At 41.6% G+C, this 13161-nt stretch overlaps 1 protein-coding gene and 1 non-coding gene across 3 annotated transcripts; one reads left to right on the top strand and one right to left on the bottom strand.

Annotated features, from left to right (window-relative positions):
* Window positions 1-2817: 2817 nt before the first annotated feature.
* On the top strand, window positions 2818-12893 carry NUP42 (nucleoporin 42). 2 transcript variants are annotated; one of them, XM_061586938.1, is made up of 8 exons: window positions 2818-3094; window positions 4523-4724; window positions 6365-6459; window positions 8140-8216; window positions 8417-8503; window positions 8634-8671; window positions 11949-12033; window positions 12170-12274. In XM_061586938.1, exons 1-8 carry the CDS (start codon window positions 2983-2985, stop codon window positions 12179-12181), a joined length of 708 nt encoding a protein of 235 aa, XP_061442922.1. In that variant the 5' UTR covers window positions 2818-2982; the 3' UTR covers window positions 12182-12274. The 2 variants fall into 2 exon arrangements, with proteins under 2 accessions (XP_061442922.1, XP_061442921.1); XM_061586937.1 differs by lacking the exon at window positions 8634-8671 and having other exon boundaries at window positions 12170-12893.
* Window positions 4330-4485, bottom strand: LOC133365693 (U1 spliceosomal RNA). The gene has a single exon (XR_009758289.1). It is a non-coding gene; the product is annotated as a U1 spliceosomal RNA (small nuclear RNA).
* Window positions 12894-13161: the final 268 nt, after the last annotated feature.

The raw sequence follows: 13161 nt of genomic DNA, 5'->3' as shown, positions 1-13161 counted from the left end.
GTCAGTAAAGTTTGTTAAATAAATATTTGTTTTCTTAAAGTATTCATGAAGTGTTCATTTAATATCCCATATTATACTATTTAATGTTTATGTATGTGAAGTAACTTTATCTCAGTAATCTGAACAATCTTGTAAGGAAAATTGGTAGCATTATCCTCTTTAACAAAAGGTTTGTCAAATTGGCTGGGGAAAGGCAGAAAGCTCTAGTCCTTTCCCAGTTGTATTTTTCATTCAAGAAAAGCTAATTCTTGTGCAGGAATCCATGTTTAAAGGTAGGATCTAAGCAAGCTTTATGAATACACAAGTAGAGGAAGCATCTATCTAAGGCAATAATATTTGCAGGGGTGACAGTGTGGTAATGTGTGAGTTGAGAAGGATACCCCAGTGTCCCCTGGTAGTATCTGTGGCTTTTGGATTTCATCCAGGATGTTGCAGTGGAGCTGTTATAGCGGCAAAATAGTGGCTGGTTCTGGGCCCAAGTATTTGCATCTTTCCTTTCTGCCTAAAAGTATACATACATTCCTCTGCCATGACAATCTGCTAGTAATGAAGCCTGTGGGCTACTGGTGCTAGAATCCACCTTGGTTGCCCTGAAGGATGACCTTTTATCAAGAGAGGACATGGGAAGGGTGAATCTATTAATTTACTATCTCTCAGCAACTTTTGATACCATTGACAACAGTATTGTGTTGGGTCAGTTCCGTGGATTGGGATTGGGGGACACAGTGGTTCCGCTACCTGCTACAAAGGTTAAAAATAGAACAAACTTCAGTTTAACAACAACAAAAAGCTAGAATAACCCTTACACCACAAATATATCTCTTAACAAGCATAATGGAACTAGCAGATGTCCAACAGAAAATTGGCTAATCAATTAAATGCTTGGGAGAAGAGGAAGGTCATAACCTGAAGTCAAAAAAACTAATTTTGGTGCCAGGCAGACCTTACTGGGGAGTATCTTATAAGGGGGGGCATAACCAAAAAGTCCCTTTCTTGTTGCCATCCTCCAAACTTCTTTCTAACACTGATAATTACGCTGATGACACCAGTACTATTTCCCTATATCGTCTGAGTCAGGAGAGGCTATGCGATTCTAGACTACTGCCTGAATACAGTGGTAAGGTAGATGAATCCTGACAAGATGAAGATGGTTTGTTCCTGAGTCTGTTAGGTAAATTACTTGTTCTGGGTGTGTTGCACTTTCTCTCAAGGAGTAGGTACATGGTCTGGGACTGCTCCTAGATCCAGCACTGTCATTGGAGGTACAAGTGGCCTCCATTGCAAGAAGCATCTTTTACCAGCTTCAGTTGGTATGCCAACTGTGACTGGTTCTGGACAGGAATAACTTGGCCATAGTGATCCATGTGCTGCTAACCTTAATGCTGGACTGCTGCAATGTGCTTGATGTGGAACTGGCTTTGAGGTTGGCCTGGAAGGTACATACTGTGGCTAGGCCTACTGAGAATGCATTACACCAGTGTTGAAATAATTGAACTGGCTGCTTATATATGCTACCAAGCCAAATGCAACGTTCTTATGTTGACAGTCAAAACTCTTATACAACTTAGAATCTAGGCCCTAGATAATCAGTAAGGAATCTTGGCTCTACAGGCCAAATTCTTATCAGGATTGACCTTGTGGGCCAAATGTGGCAGGTGGGGCCATCCATGTGTCAAAATCCTTTGTGTAGCTTTGCAAGTCTCCCTCGCTCCCCTTTTAAACTCCCAGTCTCAGAGGTTTTAAAAGGGAGCATGGGGATGTTTGCAAATGCTTTAAGACAGTTCTTGCACTCCTGTTTGAGCCTCCAGAAGCCCAAGCAGATGTGGGGGTTGTCTGAAAGCTTTTTGCAAAAGCACTGCTTGAAGCAGCTACCCCTTTTTCTTTTAAACATTAGAGCTAGGTACTTTAGAGTGCCCGTTTCCATAAGACCTACCTGTATGATGAATGGGGAATGCCCTCTTAACTGTCACATCTGCCTGTAATTCAATATGATATGAGCCTGACAAAGCGCACTGTTAAACTATGGAATTTGATCCCACCGGGAGTAGTAATGATCACCAACTTGGTTGGCTTCAAAAGAGGTTTTTACAAATACATGGAGGATAAGCCAATCAGTGGCTACTAAACATGGTGGCTATGCTGTGTTGCCATCGTTGGAGACAGTGTGTTTCTGAACACCAGTTGCTGGAAACCGCAGATGGGGAGAGTGCTCTTGAACTCAGGTCCTGCTTGTGAGCTTCCCCTGGGCAACTGGTTGGCCACTATGAGAACAGGATACTGGTCTAGATGGGCCACTGGCCTGATCCAGCAGGCTCTCCTTATATTTAGCATTTCTGAATAGTGCTTTGTGTCTGATGCTACATTATGAGGCGTTATGAATTTGTCACACAACCCATAAAGGCCCAACACCTCACGCGCACACACAAACGCAGAGTTCATCTGAAGTGAACTATATGCAAGCTTATACTATTATGCTGCACACACTAAGGCTACAGTCTTAACCCTACTTACTTGGGTGTAAGCCCAATTGGAGTCAATAGGACTTATGAGTAGGCATGATTAGGATTGCCCTGTAAAATGTTTACACCTCTGGAATGGAATTCTATAGTTTGCGTTCTACTTTTGGGAGGATATGCCAGCTGCTTAGAAGCACTATAACGAAACCTGCTTTATTTATTTGAGGGGCTCCTCCACCAACCCCCAGACGCTCGTGCCCCTCTGCATAAAAAACTTTACTAACGGCAACCGGCAAACTGACGTCTTGCGAGAACGCCATTTCGAGAGCGTGCTTTCTGATATGCTACGCCCAACAGCGAGGGAGTACCGTGCGTCATCAACGTGAGCCCTAAATCCTGAGCGCACAGGCCGTGTTTCGCATTGTGTGTAGGTAAAAAAAAAACCGGTAAGGTGCTAGCGCGAGCTGAAGTGCGAAGCTGTTGACAACCGCGGCGAGGGAGGAGGTGTGCCGGTTCCAGGGCTGTCATGGCTCGTAACGCTGGCCAAATCTGCTACTACTACTTGCAGGGCCACTGCCGGTTCGGTGACAATTGCTGGAACGAACATCCGCAGTACCAGGCTGACAGATCCAGCTCGGGTAAGAGGAGGCTGTCTTGCTGCCCTGCTCTGTGCTCAGCTTAACCATTAATGGCCACTTTCTCCTCCTTCTGGATTCCGGGCCGGGCCCCGAATTGTTGCTTCGAAATCCGCTTAGGCTAGCCTTCGCCTGCCTCACGTCCTCCTGATGTCTTTGGACTGTAACTCCCATCAGCCCCAGCCAAAAAATATCTGGAGCGTACCAGCTTGCCGAAGGCTGGTTTAGGAGTAAGAGATGTAGCCGCCGCCGCCTCGGTGTGTGGCTAACCCAGTGGACTCAGCTGTAAAGTACGTTGAGAGACTAGCTGTAATGTCAAGATTTGCAGCTTTCTTGGATCTCCCGGCTACTAACCCCCTCTTCTCCTGTTAAAAAAAAAATCGAGTTGGATTCTGACTAGCAGAGCAATCTTAACCCCAGCTGGGCAGCAGTGGGGTGTAACTGAGCAGCATGGCCACCTCCGTAGCTCCATTGCTCTCGCTGCCGCGGGCGGCGAACAAGGAGATAGGCAAAGCCCTGCTCCCAGCTATGCCATCCTAGAGCTGCTGTCGCAGTTAACCCGATCTCCTCAAGCGAATCCCAGACATGTATGTTTTCCCATTCAGAGATCAAAAAGCCCGGGGTGGTAAAATTAGGAATATAGGAAGCTGCCTTCTACCGGTTCAGACTATTTGTCCATGTAGTCCAGTATTGTCTGACTTCAAACAGCTCTCCAAGGTCTCAGGCACAGAAAGGTGTTTTCCATTACAAGTTACCTGATCCTTTTAACTGGAGATACCAGGGACTGAACTCAGAGGACTATTTGCATGTAAAGCTACCATTGAATTATGGTCTGCATTCCCCTGCCTGTTTTGGCATAACTTGCTATGTGAGCCTTTACTGGAGGTGTTAGGGATGCTTTACCAGTGATCAATAGATCTCTCCCTCCCCCCACTTCTTTTTTTAGAAATGAAGCAATTTTCACACCAATATATTGTTGATGATTCTTGCCAGGCAGCCCGTCAGAATATTTTGGAATGTTATTTAAAAAGAAGGCATCCTATACATTTTGGAGGGTGAAGGGAAGTAAGTCCCAGTAACTTCACTGCAACTTTTGTCCAGCCAAGAATGTGTAGGACCACATCTGGAGAATCACATTGGAATGACTGTGTTCTGCCTGTATTTGTATTTTACTTATTTAATTCTTGGTTTGTGTCTTGTCATTTGGTCGTTTAATAGTCTGTCTTTGTCATTTATTTCCAAAGAGGTTAAATTTATTTTGCTACCAATTATGCAGTCGAGGTTCCTGCATTTGGGGAAATCGCAGGGGTCAGCACACCTGGAGTGCAATGGATGAGCCTCACCGTGGGAAAACCTCCTTTGTGATAAAGGTATCTCCCCTGCCAGATAAATGTATTTCTTACTTAATGCATCTTTGCCTTCCAATTGAAGGCTCTAATAGAAGAGGAGCATGGAGTGGACACAATCAAAGATACAGTAATCCTGTCCAGACATCCAGTTTTTCGAAATCATCTCACTGGCACAACAACAGAGATTCCAGATCCTTGGGCTTTTCACAGAATAGATATGCTGCATTGAACTCCAATGAAAATGTTGGAAATAATGGTGTTATAGATGAGGAAGAGAACCTTCTGTAAGTTTCAGTTTTCTGTCTCTTGAATTTTAAATTAATTTGCTTGAAAGGCCATTCAAAAAACCAATAAACCTAAAGCTTGTAGCTGCAGTTCTGTTCACAGACTATTTATATCTCTTTGAAGTCAATGGGAGTTAAGCAAAATAATTGTGTACAGCATTCCTATCTGCGACATTTTCTTCATAATGGCCTTTACTCATAAAAGTTTATAATATTAAAAGCCAGTTTGGGCAGAATTAGCCTGTTTTCATAAACCATGGTAAAGAGCATTGCTCATGTGTACTTCATACACTACTGGCTTTGGGACTTTGATGCTGTTGAAAGCGAACCAGGTTTTTGTCATGTCTGAAGTGATAGAATGAGGGTTTACTACACAGGATCTGAAACCAGTTTGAACCTCGTTAGTAAACCAACATTCATCCACAGTTTCCGGTTTCGGATGCAATGAAAAACAGGATCAAAGGGCCAAAGCTGGCAGGTAAGGGGAAGGATGAGGGAGGTGTGTTCAGGTCTGACACTGCTTCCTGGCATCATAAACTGAACCTACCCAATGACTGGATTAAAAATTAGTGTGACTTTGTTCCAGATAACTGCATTTAAGATCAAAGTGCTAATATCCAAACTAGTGTTGCAATGTGTCAATCAACAAGAAGTAACTAGGATGAAAATGCATACTTATATTTAGGATTTCAGTATATCTGGAAATTAAATTATAACGAGTTATATTAGAAAATCCTATAAGCCTAGTGATTTAGATTGCTTTTATTAATGTGTGTTTTTTCTTTTTTGTGCTGAATATGTTTTTTTGACTATCGGCACAACTGGCTTTTGACTGATTTTTGTTTCACTGTCTTGCAATTTTAGAAGTCAGCACACAACAGTTATTTAAGTTCTTTAAACAATCAAATTATTCCAAAAACAAAAACAGGATTTTTCTTGATCCCTTAAACACAGGCATTTGAATCCATCTTTTGCTTAAAATGCTCACATGTGTTTGAGAGAAAGGAGGAAGGCTAGCATTAGGTCCCAGTCCTGTTGCAAAGAAGTAGACAAGCACAAACTTTTAATCATGTTAATATTTCCTTGCTTTAACTTAATTTTTTTCCGACAACTATTCAGAAAAACATGACCTGGCACAAAAATGTTTTCAGTGGGTTTAATATTGTCCCTAATCCACCTCTAGTTGTGCTTATTTGTGTATAACAGGTGGCTCTGGGTGGGTATTATGCATTGCCATATGCATCAAACGAATCCCTCAAGTTCAGTGGTGACAGGACTGGCTTTTGTGCACACAAATGGTACTGATGTGGATTTCTCTTGCTGCATGACTTAAGAATTTAAAATTTTCAATCCATGGTGATTTTACCCCCTCATTCAAATGGTGATTTTATCCCCTCATTCAAATACTTCCTGTTTATATTTGATTGCACACTTGCTCTCTCCAGTTTTTTCTTTGTATGTTATAAACAGAAAAAATAGTAGTAAGCCAATTACAAAACACATTGTGCCGCCTTGTCACTTTCAGTAGGCCTTTGACTTTGCTAGGTATTAAAACAATTCTTGAATCTAGCTTTAAGTAGGTCTTTGCTGCACATCTTCAGGTTAGCTTGGCTTATGTCTTTCTGATATCATTTGCTCAGTGAAATAATAATGAAAGACATGGAGATTTGGGAATCTTCAGGACAATGGATGTTTTCCACATACTCACCTGTGAAAGAAAAGCCTAATATTTCAGGTAAAATTTTCCCTAATTGTCTTAACTTTTCCCAAATGCTTAGGTTTACCTCTCACTTGAATATATTGAATATTATTATTGGATCTTAAAGGATAAGTGTGTTTGAAAGGTGTTTTTCTTCTCTTTTCTTTTTAATTCTTTGGTGTGGAGTATGCTTCTAAAATTCCCATTCTAACATATTTCTGCATTTAAATAAACTTATATGGATGTTGTTGCAAGACCAGACTCTAACTACAGTGGTACCTCAGTTAATGAAGTAGATGCGTTCCTGGACACTACTTCTTTAACTTTGGTACCAGAGGTAGGAATAACATGGAAAGAATAGGGATAGGTTTCTGCACCTCAAAAAAGAACAGTTCAACATATTTCAGCAAACCTTTTATTCAAAACTAACAATTTTACCATGTAGCATCTTGCTTTAGCACTCTAAAGCTCTGAGCACAGTTCTCCTCTCTGTACGCTCGAGCAGGCAGGCAAGGAGCAGCCGCCATCACCATCCTGTGCTTTGTTAGTCTCTCTCTCTCCCTCTCTGTGCCATCCTCCCCTAGACGCAAGCAGACACGTCTGCAGTAAACAGTGCTTCAGGGCACCCAAAGCACTGTGTACTGTGGAGGTGCCTGCACCACCTGGCAAGGAGCGCCATTCCAGGCATGTGTGAGAGAGCCGCTTGCAGCAGCCGCAATTCAATAGACAAGGAGCCACATTCTGACTATGTCAGACTGTGCGCCCACCCATGCACCCCACACCCCAAAAAGACTTTGTTAAAAGAAGCTTCTTTCCTGGAGGATTTGTTAACTGAGGTATTACTATACTTTGATGAGGTGGGCAAGTTACAATCATGTGCTTTGCACAGCTTTCTAAATCCTTCTTGCTGACTTGGCCTACTTGTGATGATTTAGCTCTGCTTTATCTGCTGTTGGCTGTCATTGCAGCTCTGAGGGCCAACTGTAGACTCTGTGAGAGAAAGAGGAGTTCCCAAATTCGTTTTTCCTTTCTGATTTTAGTGTGTAGTTGGGGTTTGTGTGTCATTTGCAGAGGAGAAGCATTAAAATCTACCAAAGGGCTGGTTAATCCTTTTCTGTTTCCTGATGCTTCTTTGGCAAATATTTCCACTCCTGGACACTGATTAGTCTCTCCTTTTCCAATACTCAGCCAGGCTCTGAAAAATGAGACCAGCTTGGGGTTGGGAGAACAAACTTAGAAGGCATGTGAAGGGGAGAATTGGAAGGTTAAAAAGGATTTAAACGTTCTTGTAAGTTCCTCTTGGCATGCATTCCTTGTTATCTCAACAAATACAGAGTTGGGACTGTTCATTTGTTCATACAACATCTTGTGTGGCCCTAAGTGGACAAATGATGAATTTGCAAACTGGCTTAAACTCTAAATGAAGAAATTAAAATGGCAAGAACACAGAACATGTTGCGTACCAAGTTTTGAAATAGCATCTGAAGTTTTTGAAGTATGCCTTTGTAGTAAGACCCTATGTATGGTGAAAGGTATGAATTGATTTTCTGGTGCCATTGTACTTTGCTTTCATACTTTGCATAATGAAGTCATTAGCGAATGACTGACTCTCAGCAACAAACGTGACATTTTGGGGAATGCACTTACTGTGATTCATAGATGGGGATAAGAGCAATATTATCATTCTTTTGGGTTTGATTGTTCTTCTTTCTTCAGGTTTTCCAGACTTCTTGCCTGAAGAGTTACGTCTTGAATATTATAACTGCAGAGCAAACAATAATATACAAAGTTATGTAAGTCTTTACATACTTAGTGAAAATGGCTGTGGTTTGGAATAAGTCCCCCATCCCAAAAGACATATTTAAAGTGTGAAGTAGTTTTTCCGTTTCTGAATGTACCAATACATTTTCATCACAGTTGTTCAGAAATTCTATTCCTTCTTGGCTCAATGGGCAGAGTCCTAACACACTCAATCCCTTTTTTCTTTTTTCAGATCAGTTCAGTCCAGCAGTTAATAACCCAGTGGAGAAGCCGGTTGCTTGAGCTGAAGAACATAAATGCATCTACCAAAACTGCATTGGTGAGTGTAACTGGGGAACTGAATAAGTCTTCATTGCATGTTTAAATTTGTTTTTTACAATATTTGTAAAATGTTGAGTTACAATGCTTCTCAAAGCGATTCACAATAATAAAATCAGATTTGTTGGCAGATGATACTGCCCTTTGCACTAAAGATCCAGAGTAACAGGTATTGTCCATGGTATCATTTGGCTTCTGGCTCTACTCCCCTGAAAGATGGTGATGGCTAAGGCAGCACTGGAGGGCAGATAAATGGGGTACTAAGAGGGCAGGTGTTCTCTAAAATTCTGTCCCCACTCCACTGGGTGTTCTGCTGCTGCTGATCTGAACATTGATCTAAATAGAGATATATTTATTTATCAATTACGTTTTCAGACATTTCTAAGTTGTCTTTCAAGACCGTAGCCTTCCCAAGGTAGCTTACATTAATAACATACACTATTTCGTTAAAAAAAAGGTTAAGACATCACAACAAAACAACCAATTTGACTATGTCCAATACAATAACATGCAATAAATGCTGACAAAAACCTCAGCAGCCTATATAATAGCCTATATAACCTTTCATTTTTCCTTGTCTTCTAACATTTGAGCTTTTAAAATGTGAAAAACCTGAACCTGAAGGAGCAAGATCTTGAAAGGGAATTGATAACCTGCCTTTCTGTTAAAAAAAATAAATGCTGAAAGCGGCTAACAGTGATAAAATCTGGAATAAAAACCTGCTTACTTGTTTACATTTAGGAGACAATAAAATTTGATAAGAGTAGATAAAAATGACAGCTAGTTAAAAACATAGTCAAATTAAAAATGCAGATTAAAACACAGAACAGAACAAAACAGCCCAGCCGGCCAAATGCTGTTTTATTTTTGTTTTAAATATTTTTTTTGGGGGGGGGGTTAAGGGAGGGTTGCTTAACCAAGTGGGGAGGCAAATCTCCCTTAGTAGGGGCCTTGGTATTTATTGTCAAAATCTGGCATGTTCTCTGTGAAAAAAGAAGAAATCCAAGTAGTGATGTCCAAGCAAGAGGCCTCCCATGATAGCTAGATTCTACCTCCCCTGTTGGAGGCAGCATGTCTCTAAATCAGTGGTTCTCAAACTTTTTTGGTTCGTGGCGCACTGTAAAACATATAAAACATTTCTGGTGCACTTCGTGTACAAAATTAAAAATATATTAATATATTTTGAACTATAAATAAAAATAACTTAATGATAATATACTTTCATAATATTCGCGGCACACCTAGTCACCTCTTGCGGCGCACCAGTGTGCCCCGGCGCACCATTTGAGAATCACTGCTCTAAATACTAGTTGCTGGGAACTGCAGGTGAGGAGAGTGTTGTTGCGCTCAGGTCCTGCTTGCGGACTTCCCATAGGCATCTGGTTGGCTACTGTGAGAACAGGATACTGGACTAGGTGGGCCATTAGCCTGATCCAACTGGGGTCATCTTACATTCTGATGATGATGGGCAAGAAGTCAGCTAGGTCAGCAGCTAAAGGCTTGAAGAGTACACTGCTGCTCTCATGAATTAAATGCACCCCAAAGGCCTCTAATGTAGACCTCCAATTTGTGTAGAATATCTGGTAGGCTTCAAGCAGCAGCTCACATGCTGCCTTTGCCTGGTACGTGTCTCACTCAAAATTGAAATCATGCTTACCCTGCTAGCCTAAGTTACTGGGAGGAAACTGGTGGCACAGTAACATCACGGCTGGAGGAGGGGACATGCTTTTCTTTCCTCTGATCCCAACCCAGAGCAGCTTTGCCAGTGAAAGGGCCAGTCTTACCCACTTAGGCTGATGAAGATGTCTGTCTCTGAGTTAGAGGTAAGTAAATCTGTACTTTGCAAGTTGTAAGAACAGTTTTTAAATGCATCTTTGTCAACTGCTCAGTTGCTCAGATTGTGGTCCTAAAAAATTCCAAATGTGGCTTTGAGGGCTACGCAGAGTAGATGGAAACCTACAAATTCTTCTTTTTTTATACCTTTTGGCTCTCCAGATATCATTGGACTCCAGCTCCTATCAGCTCCAGCCAGCATAGCGGATGTCTGGAGGGCCAGTGGTTAGCCAACCATGCTTTATAGGGAAGGCACAATAGAGGAAGTGGTTGAGTATGTGCTTGGTATGCAGGAGGCCCCAGGCTCAATCTCTAGGATCAGGGTTCAGGAAGTGTGAAATATTCTCTGCCTGAGTTCCTGGAGAGCCACTGCCAGTCAGAGTAAACAGTACTGGACTGGGTGGACCCAGTGGCCTGCTTCAGTATAAGGCAGCTTCATATATTCTACTTTTGCCATCACATCTGCCCTGCATAAAGAATGACCACCTGAGCCAGAGTATCCTGCAGTTACTGGGATGGGAAATCTCTTACTCTTGCTTGCAGTATGCAGGGTTAGAGGAGATTTTTATCTTTCTTCAAGAGAATCCTAATAAGTCCCCCTGTGCTCTTAATCTTGGTTTAGGTTCTAAAACCTAGAATAACGTAAAGCAGACTAAGATTGAAAGCAGATGGATATTAATTTTAAGTCTGCCCCTTGATCCAGGGATGTATTAGCTTGATTATATATATGCAATACTAACTTAACTCTTTTAGAAATTGGCTGTATTTATTTGTAGATGCAGTGCTGCTATTGAATCCGATAGACTTAACCCTTCTTGTTTGCATTCCATCTTTCTGCCCCTTAGTACAGCTCCTCTTTCATGTCTCAGCTGTTCAGTAGCAAAACTGCTGTTGGTTCTTCCCCCCCACTTCCCCTGCCTTATCATCTGTCAGGCACCTTCCTGTGCACAGACCAGCCTCTTTTCTTTCTGTGTTTGTTGGGCCAGTTGTCCCGCAATGTCGCTGCAAGTCCAGTCAATTTGTGCCTGAGCCACCACAGTTGACATAGTGCGTGCCTCCACTGCCAGCTGACTCCCTCATATTGTATCATCAGTTTACTTTTTCTACCATTCTATCCTTCATTCAACTAAGGTTTGTAATCCCTCTGAAAGAAAGAGAATGCAGCTTATGGCTAAAGCAAAAATTGTATCTTTAGTTGCTAGATTTATATCCCACCCTTCATCCAAAATGGAGCACAGGACAACTTACATCAATGATAATAAAATACCATAATAATCATCAAACAATTCTTAAAACTGACAAGTCAAATAAAACATAGTCACTGGCAGCGATAAAATTCCCTGTACAACCACACCACAAATAATGTGAAATAATAGTGATGGTAGCATAAGACAGAATTATTTTTTTTTGTTATGTTAGCATTTATTTCTAGGCTGCCTTTCAGCCAAAAAGGCCCCCAAGGTGGCTCACACACAAATTGAAAAACATAAATACAAATCAAAATTTTTAGAACAGTATTTGTTTGCATCTGGTTATGTATTTTATATTGGTTTGAAAGCAATAGAATTTGGTTTATTTCTGTAAGATGTAGAACTTTTTCTTACTATTTTAAGATATCTGAATTTAAGAATGTGGCTGGTCAGCCACCACCTGCATTTGGGTTTGGAGGACAACAGGCATCAGCTTTTGGAGCATCAGGTAAGGATTGGTTTGGCTGACGGGGCTGTGGGATGTTGTATATTCTCAGTTCTGGTAGTCAGTCCTGCCATTAATATTTCTTTGATCTTAATACTGCAGTAATTACCTCTTGCTTTTCTGTGTGCTGCAATTGCAGCTTTTCCTGTAGATAACAAACCTGCTCAAGCCTTTTCTTTTAAACCAACTTCTGAAGTTGCCAGCGGCTCATCTGGGAGCACATTTGGGAATCTGACGAGTGGCCAGGGTGCCACATCTTCCTCTACGGCTTCCCATGCAGTTGGCTTTGGGAATCAACCAGCTTCATCAGCATCTTCCTTTTCATTTAAAAATACTGCAACTTCTGGCGGATTTGGAGCTTCTGGATTTTCAGGGTTTGGAAAATCTTTTCCTGCAAGTTCCTCAGACGCTGCATCTGCTTCCGTGTTTGGAACGACAGCTGTTACCCCTGCTTTGAATTCAGGGTTTGGGAAATCTTTTCTTGCAAATTCCTCGGACACTATGTCTGCTTCAGTGTTTGGGACTGCAGCTGTTACTCTTCCTTTGAATTCTGGGAACACACTATTTGGACACTCAGCAAATGCCTTTGGGGGTAATGCTGCAGTGACCCCTTCAGTAACCCCTCCCAGCAGTACTTCAGAAAAGTTATTTACCCCAAAGGCCGAACTGTCTGCTGAAGAACTGAAGCAATTTGAAGCAAAAAAATTCGCACTAGGAAAAATTCCTTTAAAGCCACCACCAGTAGAACTTTTAAGACTATAATGTGTTCTGAGGTTGTTTTTATTACCTTTTCCCTACGTATGTGAACACCAGAGGCATGTGGATGTAATCCTTCAGAAATAAAATTTGTCTATGGGTCACCAGCATTGCTTCAGACAAGTTACATTCATTTCTAGTAATGAGTGATCTGTTTGACTTGTTGGCTCCAGGATGAACCTTTGACTTGAAAATATTGCACGACAAAATACAGCTTTTAATAAACCTGAAAATGTAACAAACCCAGCCATACCCTTCTTTGGTAGTGTTGGCTTCTATACCTTATGGCAATGAAATGTTTTGCTAACAATCTAAAACAGCCTTTTCCAACCAGTGTGCCTCCGAATGTTGTTGGACCACAACTCCCATCAGCCT

Source organism: Rhineura floridana, chromosome 10 (assembly GCF_030035675.1).
Source record: "Rhineura floridana isolate rRhiFlo1 chromosome 10, rRhiFlo1.hap2, whole genome shotgun sequence".
Lineage (NCBI taxonomy): Eukaryota > Metazoa > Chordata > Lepidosauria > Squamata > Rhineuridae > Rhineura > Rhineura floridana.
Note: the sequence above shows the minus strand (reverse complement) of the source record. Positions and strands in the feature narration are given on the sequence as shown.

Bases quoted from the DNA above. Each gene is read 5' to 3' on its own strand.
- NUP42 (XM_061586937.1), top strand. From the start codon at position 2,983: ATGGCTCGTAACGCTGGCCAAATCTGCTACTACTACTTGCAGGGCCAC. The intron at 4,725-6,364 runs GTAAGTTTCAGT...TCATTTGCTCAG, and splicing joins GATGAGGAAGAGAACCTTCT to TGAAATAATAATGAAAGACA. The intron at 12,034-12,169 runs GTAAGGATTGGT...CTGCAATTGCAG, and splicing joins ATCAGCTTTTGGAGCATCAG to CTTTTCCTGTAGATAACAAA.